This window comes from Quercus suber, unplaced genomic scaffold, assembly GCF_002906115.3.
Source record: "Quercus suber isolate HL8 unplaced genomic scaffold, Cork oak 2.0 scaffold_267, whole genome shotgun sequence".
NCBI lineage: Eukaryota > Viridiplantae > Streptophyta > Magnoliopsida > Fagales > Fagaceae > Quercus > Quercus suber.
The window spans coordinates 542,097-561,257 of NW_027069723.1; the positions used below are offsets into that span (position 1 = coordinate 542,097).

Sequence of the window (19,161 nt, forward strand, 5' to 3'; positions counted from 1 at the left end):
TGGAAATTTCATCCCATTGGGATTAGGAAATAAGGAGCACATTTGTTAACACATCTCACAACATATCCCTTTCCTTTTGTCCCTCTCATCTTCCATACATTATTGGCTGGATAAGATAGTGTGAACCTAGGTGGAAAGTAACCTTCCCCTCCCTCTTCCCTTCCCATCTTCTCTTGTACCAAATAGTGGAATACTTCGATTAACTTTTCCTAGTCTCTCCAAATCTTTCCTACTAAATGGACAATGACAAAAGGAACAGTCATTAAACATAATGTTTCACAACCTCTTGATATGGTGATTAAATATTTTCATTGTCATAAATGAATTCAGAAGATTAGATTGGCTAGTATCTCCTTAGGTTGAGTCAAGTGATGGTTTAGTGGGAATGGTAGCCTTTGCGGTATTCTGTCTATGGTTCGAACCCACCTCCTCCTCCCCTGCTTACCTAAAATGAAGTCTCCCTAGCTTCATATTTTTAAAACTAGCTTTATTCTACAGGAAATGGACCACCAGATTGAGCTTTATTGGCAGTTGCATGGTGAAGCATTATTTGCTTTACCTTTGAAACAAATTATTATCATCAACACTTATTTCTAAACACAGGATGACATTAACCACCATATATGTTAGGTGCCACTCCATCCAACCAAGGTACTGAACTTTTCCATTTGAAATGGTGAGATGACTGGCCTACACTCTAGAACTCTAAATGATGCCAATAACATCTCAATTCTCATCTCAAGTTTAACTCAAAGTGATAAGACTGGAGAGTTCATCCAAGTTGAATTACGTGGATGCCTAAGCAAAAAAACTTTTGAGAAGGAAAGATACTACTTGTGTGCACAATGTTTATATTCAACAATATCAACATGAAAAAGCCCTGCAAACAAGTAAGGCTATGACAGAAATTGGTCATAGCTAGCTATGTTGATGAAGACAAAAGCTGGAGCCCATGGAATATATTGTTGAGAGTGGCTGTTCTTGCCCATGTTGAAAAATGTTTGTATTGGTCTAGGGGATTTGTATTTTAATCTGAATGTTTCACATGTTTGCCAACATAACGAGGAATTTTATTGGCTGTTTAATCTGCATCTATTGTATTAAATTTAATAGTTTTGTTTGCATCTGTTTATGAATTCCTATTTATCCTTTATTCTTCACATATCAACAAATTTTATATTATCCCTTGGATGTTTGAAACCAACAAATACATGCCATATTGTGGATATAGAAGAGAAATAAGAACATCGAAATATAGTTTTCTTATTGTTGGTTTTGTTGCTCTTGTGAACTCTTGGAACAGACCATGAAAAAAATCCAGTATATATAATATATGATCCCTCAATTAATGCAGGAAAACTTGTGGAGGAAAAGAGTGGTTCATAGACAGTTACCTTGACGTCCGTAGCAGGATTGGATGGCTGGTGTTGATCCTCTTTTGCTTTGCTGTAACGCCCAATAACAGATTTTAAGCTGACAAAAATAGGCACCATTATGTTCTATATTTTTAATAAAAAAATCATTAATATTTTACGCATATAGCTCTCAATTCTCTCTTTGATAATTGGTTTACTAACATTTTTTTTTTTGGGTGAGATACATAAAACATGGGTAATGTTTTTATTTTATTTTATTTTTGATAATACAGCATTGGTAATGTTAAAATGGAGAGAGGGTCAATATTGTACTAGTATTGACAGTGTATGTTATACCAGCCATTAAATTGGTATTGGTAATCCTAAAAATGTACTAGATAAAATATGGGTTCTATAGGCATGCACTCTTCATAATCATTAATAATGAAAAAAGAAGACTTGTATGGTATATATCCTACACATCGGGGGGATGGGAATGGTTTGACACTGTAATTAATGCAAATAGTTTAGTAAGTATTGTTATTAACATCAATTTGGGTACTCTTTTAGTTACTCAACTATGGTGAACCGAAAAAGCGAAAATAACATCAAAACCAAAAAAAAAAAAAAAAATGTAAATGAGAACAAAGAAGATTCTAGGTGTAATTTATTTTGATTTAGCCACGAGTTTGGGTTAAATTTTAACCTATTTCTAGACTCTGCAAACAATGAGTGATTGTCATAGGTGTAGATAGAGTTGATAATATTGAATGTTTGATTATTATGTTTCTTATTGGTAAATCACACGTGCATCTAATAGGTTTTTATCTTACAAAGTAAGGAGTTATCATTTTAGCTAGAGTTTATTTGCTCATTTCAATTTTGAAAGCAATATTTTTCCTTTTGAGTACAAGCAAGATGTATTTGACTAAATAATGAAAAGTAAGCTTGATAAGTGCATGATGATAAAATCATTCTTTATAATAGATTAGGAGGACTAAATATCAGAATTGATAAGATCAAATGGAATAGATGAAAAAGATTCATTATTATTATAAGGTTAAGTTTCGAAGTTGATATTTAATACAATGAAAAGATTTGAAGTTGACTGACTCTAAACGACCATGAGAAATTAAAGGCTAAAGACAAAATAATAAGGTGTGACCTAATCTAGAGTTTCATAGATATAAGGACTCAAAAAACAATAGGTGTAGTATTAGAAGCAAAGAGTAGATGAGAAGAAAAAGTTCAAACAAACATTCTGCTTTCAGGCTTACCCCAGCGGTTTTCCTTGTGTGAGAATTCTACAACTATATTGATAAAAAAAAGAGATTAAGTCAAAAGTTCACATAATTAACCTACATATAATAAGTTATGAATAAGATTAAGAACAAGAAAAGTGTCAGGAAGTGGCATTTGAGGCGTAGTGATAGATCTAGAATGAGTGATAGACATAGTAATTGTTGGTAGTGTGATTTTAATGAATATGAGAGGCAACGTACTTTTGTGAGAAAAAGAAAAAAGATTTCAAGTCATATGGTTACAACACGCAAAATTAATGGGCTAAAGGGAATTAACTAATCTGGTTGAAAGAATGGACAAATAATGAATATTATGGAAAGATACAGCTTGGAAGAGTCTCTCTAGATCAGTAGTAATGAATGTAACAAATGTCTCTATAAGGCCTAAAGGGACAATAGCCAGAGGATGTGGTAGGAGAAGGTGTAGTAGTGGCTTTAGAGCATCAGGAATTAACAGAGGTCTGCTTCCAACAATTTTGAATAATATGTCCCTTCATTTATAGTAATGATGGTAGATAGCAGAATTGCTAAGATCAAAGGATCTGTCACAGGTAGGAATTCAATCAGCTAAGAATGTGCCAAAAAACCCTTTGCTGTAGAAAACAATGAGGATGGAACAATTAAAACAAAGTCATATTCCAAACAAATGTCTTTTTTTTTTGGGATAATTTTACAGCCGTGGGTAGGGGGATTTAAACCCTAGACATCGCTATTGGAAACATCAAGATTTGCTAGTTTAAATACAAGAATCTTGGCAGTAAAATGGTCCCAAACATCAGACATTTGTGAATGAATCTAAACAATAAATTAATCTTTTTGTTTTCACAATTGATAATGAGTGGTCATGTATTGATGTTGATGAGCAAGACAAGTTGTCTGATAGAGTTGTACCAAGAAGTTCCATGTTTCATGTGTAGTCTTGAATTATTGAAGCAACCCTTTGATTGATGGAGTGCATGTGTTAAGAAATCAGGTGATAATCTTATGAGTGTCACTATGCCAATATCATAATATTTGTTTAACCCAATTTGTGTTTTACCATCTAATATGACTGTTTTAGTAACTTTCACAGTGACATATATCCATACGGGATACCTTTTGATGAAACTTCTCGTAGCATAAATCCATTAACTATAATGGTATATGTCGTGAATCGATAAAATTGGGTGTCTTATGTTGTTTTGATGCATGTTAAGTGTTTTGATGTAACGGACTGCAAATTTAGATTTAACTTGAAAAATCGAGTGGGAATGTATTTGATTTGATGAGAAATGGGCGCCAAAAAATGGGGGTAAACACTCTAGAGACTGAGGATTTGTTGTCTGATTGATTTTGTTGAAAAATGGTTGGAGAAGATATATGATGGTAGCAGTTGATTAAGTTTTGTAGTGGTCTAGTGACACTGATGCCAAGGGATTTTGTATGTGGAAGTAGCAGGGTCAACATTATAGATAAGAGAGACAATGCTAGTGAAGTGAATCTTAAAAACACAAGATGCTATCAATGACATAATCTTATAGAGACACTATCAATAGTGAGGGAAGTGCTTGGAGAAGTGGCTCTCATACCATGTAAGAATATAGAAGTACTTAATTGGATTCTATTTGTAATAATGGACAACATAAGGTATTTATGAAAAAACAACCCTACATTAACTCTATTCTAAGTGTAATAGGATTAGGTTACTTGTCTTGCAAGTAAATTTAGACTACATATCCTACAAGTTTAGTCTTGTAATAAGGTTTGACCTTAATAGGTCCATATAAGCAATAAAAGTCTATTTATTAACTTCCTAGTTGCTATATAGACTTCTACACTTTGTGTCATTGTAAAATGTTTTCCATAAAATATTTTCAGCATTTTCAAGTATTTTTTTCATTGTAAAATCTTGGGCAAACATGAAAATGATTTCTATTAATAGGAAGACTCTTTGCAAAAACTAGTAAAATGTTTTACCAGTTTTTTTTTTTAGTAAAACATTTTACAAAAATAGAAAAGCAACCTTATATTTCTCTTAAACCAGTTTCTCTCCTTTCTTTCTTCACACACCTTAGCTATCATGGCTTAAATGCTCAAGTACCACCATTGCTACTTGCCTTGCCTCCAATGGTGGCTCCTCATCAGCCACACTAACCTCTTCTTGGACCAATTCACATAAGCCCTCTCTCTCTCTCTCTCCTATTGAGTCAAAACCATCCATGGCTGATTTAGCCTAGGCTCCACCGTGAACCACCATTCATAGCTCACGCCACCTCCTATCTCTACTCGATTTGATTGAGTCTCAAACCTCTCTCTCTCTCTCGCGTAAAATCCTTAAAGGGTGAGAGATTTCAAGCACTGCCTCAAATTAGTCATTGTCGTCATCTTCGGCTGTCAATTTTTGTTTGCGATTGACGCTGGCAAGCACAGTGGCATTTTGTTCAACATGGGCTTAGACTGTTATGAGATCCAATGGGTTTGTGAGTGGAAGTTGATTGTTATCAAACTGATGGGTTTGTGGATGGATCTGGTCTAAAATGTGCCAATAATAGTGTTTTGTGGGTAGATTCGGTCAGTATTCCATTGATTTGGTGGGTTATGCATGGTGCTAGATTGAGTTGTGAAATAAGAAAATGTTTTCATTTTAACGCTAACACTTGAAAATTTTCTTTTCAAAGCATTTTGGAGAATTCGGTGGGTTGTGGACACTACCTCTTTTTTACAACACCTCTCTCTCTCTCTCCAAGAAAAAAGGGAAAAAGCATTACAAAGTTTAAATTAATTCTTAATATTTATCTTCTGTTTTTTCTCTATTAACTAAGATTGTCAAATACACTAAGTAAAAGAACACTTTAGGGTATGTTTATTTTAGTTTAAAATGTTAATTAGTTTCTTTCACCCTCGGCTTATCTACATTTTCTTAAACTCTCTTTTTAAAAAGTATAATTATATTTTAACATAAATTATATTTATATCAAGAATTGGAAACATCAAGATTTGCTAGTTTAAATACAAGAATCTTGGCAGTAAAATGGTCCCAAACATCAGACATTTGTGAATGAATCTAAACAATAAATTAATCTTTTTGTTTTCACAATTGATAATGAGTGGTCATGTATTGATGTTGATGAGCAAGACAAGTTGTCTGATAGAGTTGTACCAAGAAGTTCCATGTTTCATGTGTAGTCTTGAATTATTGAAGCAACCCTTTGATTGATGGAGTGCATGTGTTAAGAAATCAGGTGATAATCTTATGAGTGTCACTATGCCAATATCATAACATTTGTTTAACCCAATTTGTGTTTTACCATCTAATATGATTGTTTTAGTAACTTTCACAGTGACATATATTCATACGGGATACCTTTTGATGAAACTTCTCGTAGGATAAATCCATTAACTATAATGGTATATGTCGTGAATCGATGAAATTGGGTGTCTTACGTTGTTTTGATGCATGTTAAGTGTTTTGATGTAACGGACTGCAAATTCAGATTCAACTTGAAAAATCGAGTGGGAATGTATTTGATTTGATGAGAAATGGGCACCAAAAAATGGGGGTAAACACTCTAGAGACTGAGGATTTGTTGTCTGATTGATTTTGTTGAAAAATGGTTGGAGAAGATATATGATGGTAGTAGTTGATTAAGTTTTGTAGTGGTCTAGTGACATTGATGCCAAGGGATTTTGTATGTGGAAGTAGTAGGGTCAACATTATAGATAAGAGAGACAATGCTAGTGAAGTGAATCTTAAAAACACAAGATGCTATCAATGACATAATCTTATAGAGACACTATCAATAGTGAGGGAAGTGCTTGGAGAGGTGGCTCTCATACCATGCAAGAATATAGAAGTACTTAATTGGATTCTATTTGTAATAATGGACAACATAAAGTATTTATGAAAAAACAACCCTACATTAACTCTATTCTAAGCGTAGTAGGATTAGGTTACTTGTGTTGCAAGTAAATTCGGACTACATATCCTACAAGTTTAGTCTTGTAATAAGGTTTGACCTTAATAGGTCCATATAAGCAGTAAAAGTCTATTTATTAACTTCCTAGTTGCTATATAGACTTCTACACTTTGTGTCATTGTAAAATGTTTTCCATAAAATATTTTCAGCATTTTCAAGTATTTTTTTTATTGTAAAATCTTGGGCAAACATGAAAATGATTTCTATTAATAGGAAGACTCTTTGCAAAAACTAGTAAAATGTTTTACCAGTTTTTTTTTTTTGTAAAACGTTTTACAAAAATAGAAAAGCAACCTTATATTTCTCTTAAACCAGTTTCTCTCCTTTCTTTCTTCACACACCTTAGCTATCATGGCTTAAATGCTCAAGTACCACCATTGCTACTTGCCTTGCCTCCAATGGTGGCTCCTCATCAGCCACACTAACCTCTTCTTGGACCAATTCACATAAGCCCTCTCTCTCTCTCTCTCTCTCTCTCTCTCTCTCTCTCTCCTATTGAGTCAAAACCATCCATGGCTGATTTAGCCTAGGCTCCACCGTGAACCACCATTCATAGCTCACGCCACCTCCTATCTCTACTCGATTTGATTGAGTCTCAAACCTCTCTCTCTCTCTCTCTCTCTCTCTTTCTCTCGCGTAAAATCCTTAAAGGGTGAGAGATTTCAAGCACTGCCTCAAATTAGTCATTGTCGTCATCTTCGGCTGTCAATTTTTGTTTGCGATTGACACTGGCAAGCACAATGGCATTTTGTTCAACATGGGCTTAGACTGTTATGAGATCCAATGGGTTTGTGAGTGGAAGTTGATTGTTATCAAACTGATGGGTTTGTGGATGGATCTGGTCTAAAATGTGCCAATAATAGTGTTTTGTGGGTGGATTCGATCAGTATTTCATTGATTTGGTGGGTTATGCATGGTGCTAGATTGAGTTGTGAAATAAGAAAATGTTTTCATTTTAATGCTAACACTTGAAAATTGTCTTTTCAAAGCATTTTGGAGAATTCGGTGGGTTGTGGACACTACCTCTTTTTTACAACACATCTCTCTCTCTCTCCAAGAAAAAAGGGAAAAAGCATTACAAAGTTTAAATTAATTCTTAATATTTATCTTCTGTTTTTTCTCTATTAACTAAGATTGTCAAATACACTAAGTAAAAGAACACTTTAGGGTATGTTTATTTTAGTTTAAAATATTAATTAGTTTCTTTCACCCTCGGCTTATCTACATTTTCTTAAACTCTCTTTTTAAAAAGTATAATTATATTTTAACATAAATTATATTTATATCAAGAGACTATTGATTTAAAGCATTCTTGAATTTCCATCTCACGAAACTCCCTCAACTATAAAATGAATTGAGATCCATCTCCAAGGTATATTATGAAGTAATTAACTCAAGATTTGTTAAGGACATATTTTATGTAATTGGCTAATCTTTTGACAAAATACGTTTTACTTGTAATTAGGTGGATCTAAGATGAGTTTAGTATTTCAAGAAACATGTTGTTCAAGTCAAGTATTAAAGCCATGAAGATTGGACTAAGAAACAAGTTAAAAAAAAAACTGTTCATTAAAACTTGACAAATATCTCGACAGATACCTCGATAGAAACAGTGTTTATAGAGATTTAAGAATGAAACTCGATAGAAGCTGAATTCGTCGAGATCTACAAAATCAAAATTTCTAGATTTGATTTTTGGGTCTAACTGACATGTATGTGTAGGGTTTCTTTTCTCATAACTCTAGATATATGTAAGGTTTATTTTAAAGGCCATCATACACGTAGAACACACGGAGAACACATGTAGAAAGTGACTTAGTACCTTATTCTCTTTGCACGAAGTTACTGTGTCTTTGGACTTTAGGGTTTTGTAACCAAGTACTTCTTGATCTTCATTGTTGATGAAGTGGAGAACTTTGCAGCCAATAATATTTTCAAGTTGCTGGAGTTAGTCATGTATTGGGATCCGTGCAAAAGAGTGGCGTTTATATATTGAAGAGTTTAGATGTTTTGAAGCGATAGAAGGTTTCTATTATAATTCATCTACGAGGATTGTAGACTCTAGGGAAAATGGTTTTGTATCAGATTTGAAACTTCTCTTTACTATAATGAATTACTTTTCGAGAAGGTTTTCCCCTAGATTTTTTACTATGAAACTAGTTTGTTTTATTAGTTTTCTTGGGTTATCATATCTTGTCTTATTTACTATTCCACTGTGTGTGATATTGACATGATATTGATGTTTGTTTGTTTTAACAAAGTTTATTTATAATAAATATAATTAACAAATTGAGTTTAAAACTTGTTAATCCTATCAACTAGGGTCTAAATTTTCCAACAAGTGGTATCAAAACTGGTACACTCTGATTGGATTAATTTCTTGAGTGTGATCCTTGACCCCCTGTTGTCATGGATCATGGACAATCTCTTTTGATTCCTCATTTATTTGATGGTACGAATTATGTGTATTGGAAAGTTCGTATAAAAGTTTTTTGCAAGTTCTAGGTGAAAAAGTATGGCAACCAGTTGAAATTGGTTGGATTAAGCCAAAGGAAGTGTCGGTGGATTGGGATGAAACAACAATCAAAGCTGCAAATTTTAATAGTGGGGCCTTGAATGCTTTGTTTTGTGGGGTGAGTAGTGAGGAATTCAAGAAATTATCATTCATAAAAGTTGCAAAGGAAGCATGGACCATTCTTGAGACTACTTATGAAGGTACTAAGGCAGTAAAGACTGTCAAACTTCAAAGTCTCACTAATAGTTTTAAAGAAATAAGGATGGAGGAGGATGAGACCTTTGATGAGTTCTATGTTAAACTCAAGAATATTGTGAATTCTACCTTCAACCTTGGAGAATCTATAGCAGAATCCAAAATTGTTAGGAAAATCCTTAGGTCCTTACCTGAAAGATTCCATACCAAGATCACTGCCATCGAAGAAGTGAAGTACATTGATTAAATTTTTTTGATTGACCTTGTAGGGAACTTTCAAACCTATGAGATGAGATTAGGCTTAATGGGAAAAGGTGGAAAAAGTAGAAACTTGGCTCTTAAGGATATAGAGGAAGAGATTGATGACTTTGAAGATGAAGATGAAAGCGAAGATGATGATGAGGATGAGGATCTAACCTTCATAGCTAATGAGATTATCAAAATTCTTCAATATAGGAAAAAGGATAAGGACAAACCTCCTAGGAAATCTAAATCTTCTGGGAAGGGTAAGAGTGAGAAACCCCTCATCCAGTGCCATGAGGGGTTTCGTCATATGATGATAGAGTGCCCAAACTATCTTATAAAGGAAAAGACCAAGAATTCAAAAGGTAAAAGGTTGGTTGCTACTTTGAGTAATAATGAGAATAACTCTTCTGACGAGTATGTGGATGAATGTGATCATTTTATGGCTTTTGTTGCCACAACCGATAAGGTGATTGTGGAGAGTGCTAGTGACAGTGATGATTCTTTTGATGATGAAGTACCTAAGAAATTGACCTTTCAGGAAGTCTACGATAAGCTATACACTGAATTTATAAAATTTGAAAAGACTTCTCATCTTTGTAGAAAAGAGTTTAAGGAGGTAAAAACTGAAAAAACTGAATTGTTAGTCAAACTAGATGAGATTACAAGGTTGGTTGAGCCTCTTGTTGTGAATAACATCTCATTAGAAGAGAAGGTCAAGAATCTCGAGGTTGAACTTAGTCAAGCTAGAACTCAAATAGAAAGGATGTCTAGTGCAAAGTTTGATGAGGTATTGAGTGCTTAAAAGTCTAGTTCTAATAAGATTGACTTGGATATGCTATTTCCTCCGGAACCTCCTCTTTCATGGCTTCTGGATCAAAGACTATTTTTGTGTCCCAATCTGAGAAAAGCGATAAGGTATGAAATCCATAACTGATTTGTCTAATTCTAAATCCTTTGTTAGACCTCACTCTAAGAAGTCTAGTAGTCCTAAAACTGCTCATGTTTGTCACCATTGTGGTGTTTCTAGACACATTCGTCCTAATTGCTTCAAGTTGTATCCTCAAAGCAAATGTTCAAACGGTCACAGGTTTCCTCTCAAGAAACTACACATTTGTTTGGAGAATTACTAAAAGTTTCAAGTTTTTTAACTTAATTTCAGGAGAATTCTGATTCTTCTATGTCTTTTAGTAGACATCCTAGGACACATACCTTTTCATATTCACAGCCAAAGACTTGCACTGTGTGGTTGAGAAAAGAGCCTAAGACTTAATTGTCTTTTCTGTTGTCCTTTACTTTAATTCTTTCTATCTAAAGTAGGGCTTTCTTGCTTGATTTCTTATCTGCTTTTGGAATCTCACGATTTTATGCATTTGCATCTTTCTTTCATGCCTTCATGTTGTTTGTCTATTTTTGTTTGGTTGTTTAGTTTTTATTTTGTTTGTTTTTCAAAATAAAAAGAGAAAAATCAGAAAAAATTACAAAAAAAGTGTGTGTTTGTGTATGTTGGTAATTGCGTACCTTTGATGGCCATTGAAACAAAGTTTCTAAACTTTGTATCTCTTGTAACTTAGATGAGCATTTCAATGTACAACTAAGCAAGTGAGTTTTGTGGCTCGTGGTTGTGATAAGTACGATTAAGGTTGTCTCTTATATCTCATACTTATATCACTATTTTTGACAGAAAGGACTAAAAAATCTTAAGAGAAAGGCATAAATAACCATTTCATAACTAAAGCCCGCTAATCATATATAACATCTGTATGCTTCGGCATAGCGAAATTGGGATGTTTAAGCTTACATAATTGGGTATTTTCTTCTCTCTCTCTTATATGCTCATGCATGCTATGCTAAAATAGAAAAATATGCAAAAAAATAAAAGCAAAAAGATCAAAATGCTTTTAATATGGTTGCAAGTGTGTTTTTAGAGATGTGGGAGTTATAGGATGTACCTTGAAGGTGATAGTCCTTATCAAACAGTTATGATTGTGTATAAGTGTATTTGATCATCTCTAGTCTTAAATCTTCATAATATGAGACACCTATGCACTATTGCTATGTTTTCACACACAACATACAAATTCTTTACTACTCTTAATACATGTGCAGGTATAATGTGATTTGGTCATCACAAGGGATACATGTGTTAATATATATTTGCTAAACTGTTTTAACTTGTCTTTGAAATATAAAATTAGTTAGGCTTGTTTAGTGTGTTTTGGATCTATGAATGCTTTACATATATGTTGAGAGATATTTTAAGAGCTTAATATGTTGATTAGATCTACGGTTGAGAAGCCATCTTGTTGCTTTCTCATCTTATGTGTTTTTCTCCATTGAAAAACCTCTTTTTTGCATCCTTGATAGCTTTTCGACAGAATCTTGACAGATATCTCTTCTATCAAGATTTTTGGGTTTGACCTCAACAGTTTCTTGACAGATAGGTCGATTCATTGAGCCGAAATCTTGTGATCTCTGTCTGCTTGACACATCCTCAATAGATTCTCGATCCATCAAGGTTGGCTTCTGCTCGATAGCAGCTTGACAGCTTCTCGATCTGTCGAGACCCTCTTGCATGCATTAATTTTCACATATTTTTGCATCTTTCTATTATCTTGTTATCCATAGCATCTTCTTTCATTACATTCATGCATTTTTATGAATTCCTTTTGCCCCCTTGATCATTTTTGATCATCCATATGTTTCTCGGGTGAAGTTTTATAGCTTCTTGTAACCTTTGTTAATCATGACAAAAAGGGAGAGAAAATGTGGTTTCTTTTTAAGATTTGGCATGTTAGGGGGAGAAATACATGCCTTTGTAAGGGGGAGTGGTGTTTCATCTTATTAGGGGAATGTTTACCTCTTTTTTTGTTTTTGTTTTAGGAGATTCTTTTAACTTCTTGTATACTGGTCTTGTGACCATTTTTACATACATTGTGCTTATCTTTGATATATATATATATATATATGATGTATGCTTTCTTCATCTATTTTTACATGTGTTGTTTCTTTTTTATCTTTATACACATGTTTCTTTATGTATGCAATCTTTATTTCTGTTTCACATATGGTGCCTTGATGAGTTTTGTTTAAATGTTTTAGAAAGACAGGTTGTGAAAGTCTATTTTGCCATGAACTCTCTTCTTGCAAAGTTTTTCAAGAGTTTGTAGTAGGGATAGATTTATTTTATAATACAACAAGTGGTTATGAGTTGAGTGATTTAAGACTTCTCTCATAATTATTTGTTTTGTTGTGGTTTTGTCATGGATTGCAAAAGGGAGAGATTGTTGAGGACATATTTTATATAATTGGTTAATCTTTTGACAAAATGCACTTTACTTGTAATTGGGTAGATTTAAGATAGGTTTAGTACTTCAAGAAACATGTTATTCAAGCCAAGTACTAAAACCATGAAAATTGGACTAAGAAACAAGTGAAGAAAATCTGTTCATTAAAGCTTAATAGATACCTCGACAGAAACAATATTATCGAGATTTAAGAATGAAGCTTGATAGAAGCTGAATCTGTCGAGATCTATGAAATCAGAATTTCCAGATCTAATTTTTGGCCCTAGTTGACATGTATATGTAGGGTTTCTTTTCTCACAATCCTAGAAATATATAAGGCTTATTTTAAAAGCCGTTATACACGCAGAACACATGCAAAAAGTGACCTAGTGCCTTATTCTCTATGCAAGAAGTTACTGTGTCTTTTGCACCTTAGGGTTTTGTAACTAAGTACTTCTTAATCTTTATTGTTGATGAAGTGTATAACTTTGCAGCCAACAACATCTTCAAGTTGCTAGAGTTAGTCACGTACTAGGATCCGTGTAAAAGAGTGGCGTTCATATATTGAAGAGTTCAGAGGTTCTAAAGCGGTAAAAGATTTCTGCTGTAAATTCATCTACGGGGATTGTAGAGTCTAAGGACAAAGTTTTGTACTAGATTTGAAACTTCTCTTTACTATAGTGAATTGCTTTTCGGGAAAGTTTTCCCCTAAGTTTTTTACTATAAAACTAGTTTGTTTTATTGGTTTTCCTAGGTCATTATATCTTGTCTTATTTACTATTCCGCTGTGTATGATATTAACATGATATTGATATTTGTCTGTTTTAACAAGGTTTATTCATAATAAATCTAATTAACAATTTGAGTTTAAAACTTGTTAATTCTATCAATTGAGGTCTAAATTTCCCAACAAGGTCTAATACCAAATTGATGCAACCATAGAAATGGCACTAATCAAATTAAGCAATGGAATAAAAAGTTAGAAAAAAAAAATTCGTTAAAAGTCAAGTTTGATCAATATGTGGTTTACTTACATTACACCCTTTAATTGTTAAAGGGTGTGTTCATGCCTCCTTCTTTTTTTTTTTTTTCTTTTTTTTTTTTTCTCTTTTTTTTTTTTATTTTTTAAATTATTTTTTTTTTTTTTTTTTTTTTTTTTTTTTTAATTTTTAATTTTTTTATATGAGTTTCAAGACCCATACCATAAAAGACCTTAAAAGATCCAAGGGAAGCCGATTGCATTTGACTAAATGATGGCAACAAATGGCCTAGAGCATAAAACTTACCTCTCCAAGGACTGATTGAGAGCTTGCTATCCCAAGCAAGTAAAATCAAATCTAGAAAAGTATATACCATGGCAATGAATGAGCACCTACAACTGCTATAAAAAAAAGGCATAACTCAATCGGAAGGACAACTCCTAAAAGCTTCAAGCTCCAATCTAAGATCATCAACAATGACCCATAATAATCAACATCTCATCCTCCATCAAAGCTCAAAACCACTTTGACTAAGCACCTATCAAGCTTATAAAACCATCTGAGCTTGGTAGTCAAATGGCATGCATAATTCAAACTAGGCTTGTCCACCACTCGCCTGAACTTGAAGCTCTTTGATCCAATAATTGCCTGATCTAAGTGGTGGTTTGGTCGGCCATGGATTGCTGGCGCCAAGACTCGATACTATCGATTTGAGTTGTAGTTTGGCTGTCTAAGAAACCAACAAACCTGACTTGTCTGATGACTTGTTCTCTCTCTGTCACCAATCGTGAGTTTCAGCCAAAAATCCGATAATCTAAAACTCAAACTCCTTTGATATAAGGAGATCTCAGCCAGATCTCGGTAGATCCAGCCAGATCTTGGCCAGATTGGAAGAATATCGGCCAGATCTTGGTAGACCCAGCCAAATCTGATGAGATTTGACAAGATTTTGATTGGCAAGATTTCGACCAATACTCACTCAAAACCAATAATGCCTAATCTGGCCGATCCGAAGCTCCATTCAGGTCAGTTACGAGTCATGATTTTCCCTACTCGAAGTGGTCGGGTTGGGTCCATGTTAGGCACAAACTTATTCCATGGACAACCCTAATTCGAACCTAGTCTCTACCATAAAACCCACTCACCTATGAGATTTCTTTCAAGTCTAAGAAGAGCCTTACTCACTATTGAGTTTTGTCTAATGGCTGTCTTTTGGTCAATTTCAAGCCTTGCAAATTTTGATTTCTTTTGATAAACCTTTAGTCTTGGGGGTTAGAGCCAAGTTCTTAGCATCCATAATCGTGAAACTATCTATCTCTTCTCTCACTAAACTCTTATGCTTTTTCTTTATGTATAAGTAGGTATTTACGGACCCTAAATTGCCATTTTGTGTGTGTGTATATATATATCCCTTAAATGGCAATAAGGTATCTATTGTCATCTATAAAACTATCACCCTTCACATATGTGATGCGGCATTATTTTATTGTACTTAATAGCAGTTTTATATATGAAAATTGACGGAAAGATTAACTTAATATAAATGTCAAAATTAAGGACTATAATACAACAACCCAAAAAAAAAAAAAAAATTTAGAGAAGAAAATGATCAATTTCTCAAACTTAAAGAGTATAATTTAAATTTTGGCCTGAAATTAACTATCAACCATGCATACGGAATTTTCATGATTATGCAGTCTTTAAAAAATAACAATATTTTTGAACAAATGCAACTAAATTAATTTAGCAACTCCGAGGAGATCATTACATTTTAGGAATATTGGCTTCATACAGAAAGAATGTGGGATCATTGCATTTCTCGCATCCTATATATATATATATATATGTATGTGTGGTGTTTTACTTCAATTCTCTTACATTCTCTTATTTTTCACCACAAAAATAACATGTCCATTTTTTCCATTTTCCACCCTCATTTTTGCGAAAGTAATAACTTTTCTCTTTAAAAGCTTATGTAGCCATATTACAAAAAGCCTAATAGCATATGAAGGCACCACATAATTCATATACTTTTTATATCTAAATGTTCGATAAATAAGTAATGAAATAAAAACAAATGAAAGTTTCTTTTTCTAATGTATTAATTATAAATTTTGATTTTTGTCAATTGATATGACACACTTATGGTATAATCTATCATTTCATTAACAAGATATAAACAATTTTTTCTGTCTAAAACCGTACCATATTGTGTGACTATATAAAACCTTTCTTAACCAAAAACAGTTTACATATGCATTAATGAAACATGTAAAATCTTCTTAAGTACACAGGCGAGTATGATGATAAAATTGGAATCTACCTAAAAAATTCAAAAGAATAGGTATTAAATTAAAGGAATGACTATTATTGTTTAATGATTCATTCATTCATCATCATGGATTCCAATTGAACTAGAGTACTACGGAGCTACATGTGGTGAACTGTGACAGGTAACAGCGGCGATGATGATATAGATATATAATTGTATTTCAGAGATTGGAATGAGGTGATGGATTGATATGGGAAGTTATGAAAACAATGGTTGGACAATTGTGGTAGGTGTAGTGACAACAACTATGCGTTAGAGCAAGATTTTAAAGCAGCTCCAGCTATTTCTTTATAAAATAAAATCAAAAGTAATACGGGGAGCTTTTCTAATATCTAAAAATTATTGTGGATGTCCATTGATTTAACTCATTATGATTTTTTGGAACAAGATAGAAGAACCTAAGATTAATTCCTGTTTATACTAGGATAACGAAGCTTAAGAGAAGTTTGATAATAGTGAGATGATGATTCAGAGGTGGAAGTAGTGCTGATTATATTGATGACAAGCTTTGGTAGGCATATGTTGGCAAAGACAATCGATCATCAGATGATAGAGTAGATGAGAGCTGATACTGAAGGAGGGAAGTGTGTCGGCAATTCTTATTGTGTTGGTGCTTTAAAATTAATAGTGATGGTGATGGTTTTGGACAATGGCAACAATTGTGAGCTAAAAGACCAATATAAATTGATGTGATATTGATGGCAATGAGTAATGGTGTGACCAAAACTTTCATTGAGATAGTAATGGAAAGGATTCAAAGAGAAATTGTAGCATGTAAGTCCTCTTCTATCACTTGGCCAAGAATGTAGAAAGCTAATTATTATGTACATATATATGGATATAGAACAAATTTGTTAGTTCTATGATAATTGCATGAACCCTTGATTTTCAAACATACTACTTGAAGCCTTCTAGACAAGAGGAATCTCTATTTGCTTTTTGTAAATTGCATATGGATTGTCTTCCATGCACATTGTGGAAAGATAATTTAAACTGTTTATCAGTTTTTTAGTTAAAGAATTCTATGGTGAGCACTGAAAATTCATCCTTTACCAATTTAATAGCAATGTGTTAATTAATACAAAAGAGAGAGAATATCGCATGGAATTAATTTTTATCTGCATTTGAATCAATAAGACACTTCACTACATTGAAAGAAAATTTTCTTCTTTTCGCAAATTTTCTTTTAAATCTTGTTAGAAAATTAAACTTCACAGAACCAAATACATCCACCATCTTCACCACAATCTGCATTTAGTTCTTCATATTTAACAATTTGTGACTTTAAATCAATGAGTAATCAAGCATAATCTAACACCAAAACCGAAAGGGTGGACACTTTAAATTAATTTACTCCTTAGAAAAGTTAAGGCTCAACCAGCTAAACTTAGTTGAACATTTACTTTCTAATTAAATTCCAATACACACTAAGTTACAGTACATCTTAAATCTAACTCTAAGATGACTCATCAATGAACTTGAACAAATTATCATAAAAATTCAAACATTTACTTTCTTTTTTGAAACAAGACCAAAGATTTTATGGAATAACTAACATAGAAGAAATGCATGATCAATATTCAAGGACCTTCAAGAGGCAAAGGATAATTTTATGTTACCGTAATCATTTGTCATTATCCTATATATAATCATCAACTGTAAATAGATGTATTCCAATGTAAATCTAAATAAAACTATTTTGATTAGAAATATTATTATTTGCTTAAAAGCAAAGAGAAAAAGAAAAGAAAGAGATGGAATACAAGAAACATATACATAATTAAACTTCAATCACATGCGTACTCCACATGAACCATTCATAAAGACAAGTGGAACTTTATTTATTTAGAGCAAGTGAGATAGAAATAAAGGGATTCTCAGCCAAAAAAGAAATAGAAATAAAGGGAAAGAAAGGGATTCCAACCTTGTATTGGCGTATTCGTAGAGCTTGCTGGTGCTGGAGAAAATAATGACTCCAACTTCTGCATCACAAAGGATCGAGAGCTCCCTAGCCTTCTTAAGCAACCCATTTCTTCGTTTCGAAAAAGTCACTTGCCTGCTGGTGGAATTGTCAATTCTTCGGATCACTATTTTTCCTCTCCCCATATTCTTCAATCAAAGCCTTTCTCACTCACCTAGATCGCTAGATATATGTATAGGGTTTACAAATAGGTCAAAATATGATCAAAATGATACCCCAATCGGCTACAATTTTTGAAACCACCCAACAAAAATCAAGGTCAAACCCAAAATTTCCATACAAGAAAGGAATAACAACAACAAAACACAGCGACAAGAATATGAAAGATCAAACCCAGAAAAGAAAGTAGAACTAGAAGTAAAAAAAAAGCTTACTTAATTTGGTCTTAAATGGAGGAAAGAGAGAGAGAGAGAGTGAGAGAGAGAGATTGAGAAGGAAGCTCAAATTCGCCTGAGATGTGCAATCGATGTGATATGTGATGCAAATATCATTCTTTATATGGAAAGTTGAAAGTGGTAACTTTAAGAAATCAGAAGCAAAACCTTTTATTTAAGGAAACAATTACTCCTTGTCTTGTAAGTGGTTTCACTGTTCAACCCAAAACCGTTGAGGTTTTTTCTCTGTACAGATCGGACACTAATTGTTACACACACTAATGCGAGTACCTTAAACAACAGTACTCGCCATTCATTGGGATTGGAGAGACAGACAGATTGCAGTGGACAAATGTCAAACTAGGAGAGCGAGTGCTAAACTCATTACATTCGAGAGAGTTTTGGGTGTAGTGGGATTCCTCGTACTTTTAAGGGCCCTGGATTCTTGGGCGTATGTAATAAGAAATAAAGCATAGTGTGAACGCGCCTCTTATCCTGTGAATCAGTAACACGTGTTTACGAAAACCAAGGGCGCCTTTCTTCCATTTTGGGGGTGGCATTTGCCATTGGCGTTTGGCGTTTAGCTTTATTATTGGATAGAGAAACTTAGAAAGCAATATTTGCCCTTATCTTTCTATATTT

The 19,161-nt window shown here is 33.4% G+C and overlaps 1 protein-coding gene and 1 long non-coding RNA gene across 3 annotated transcripts in view; one reads left to right on the plus strand and one right to left on the minus strand.

Annotated features, from left to right (window-relative positions):
* Positions 1–1,537, plus strand: part of LOC136070890 (uncharacterized) — a 26,186-nt gene extending 24,649 nt beyond the window's left edge. For both annotated transcript variants that reach the window (XR_010632161.1, XR_010632153.1), the window contains one exon: positions 1,355–1,537. This is a non-coding gene — a long non-coding RNA (uncharacterized LOC136070890). The remainder of the gene's footprint in view (positions 1–1,354) is intronic.
* Positions 1–18,689, minus strand: part of LOC111985130 (MADS-box transcription factor 23) — a 26,373-nt gene extending 7,684 nt beyond the window's left edge. Inside the window, exons 1-3 of the mRNA XM_024016781.2 lie at positions 18,520–18,689; positions 18,089–18,307; positions 1,395–1,473 (exon numbers count right to left, since the gene is read on the minus strand). Of these exons, the coding sequence (XP_023872549.1) occupies positions 1,395–1,473; positions 18,089–18,270 (261 nt within the window). The 5' untranslated portion in view covers positions 18,271–18,307; positions 18,520–18,689. The remainder of the gene's footprint in view (positions 1–1,394; positions 1,474–18,088; positions 18,308–18,519) is intronic.
* Between the last annotated feature and the right edge of the window lie 472 nt (positions 18,690–19,161).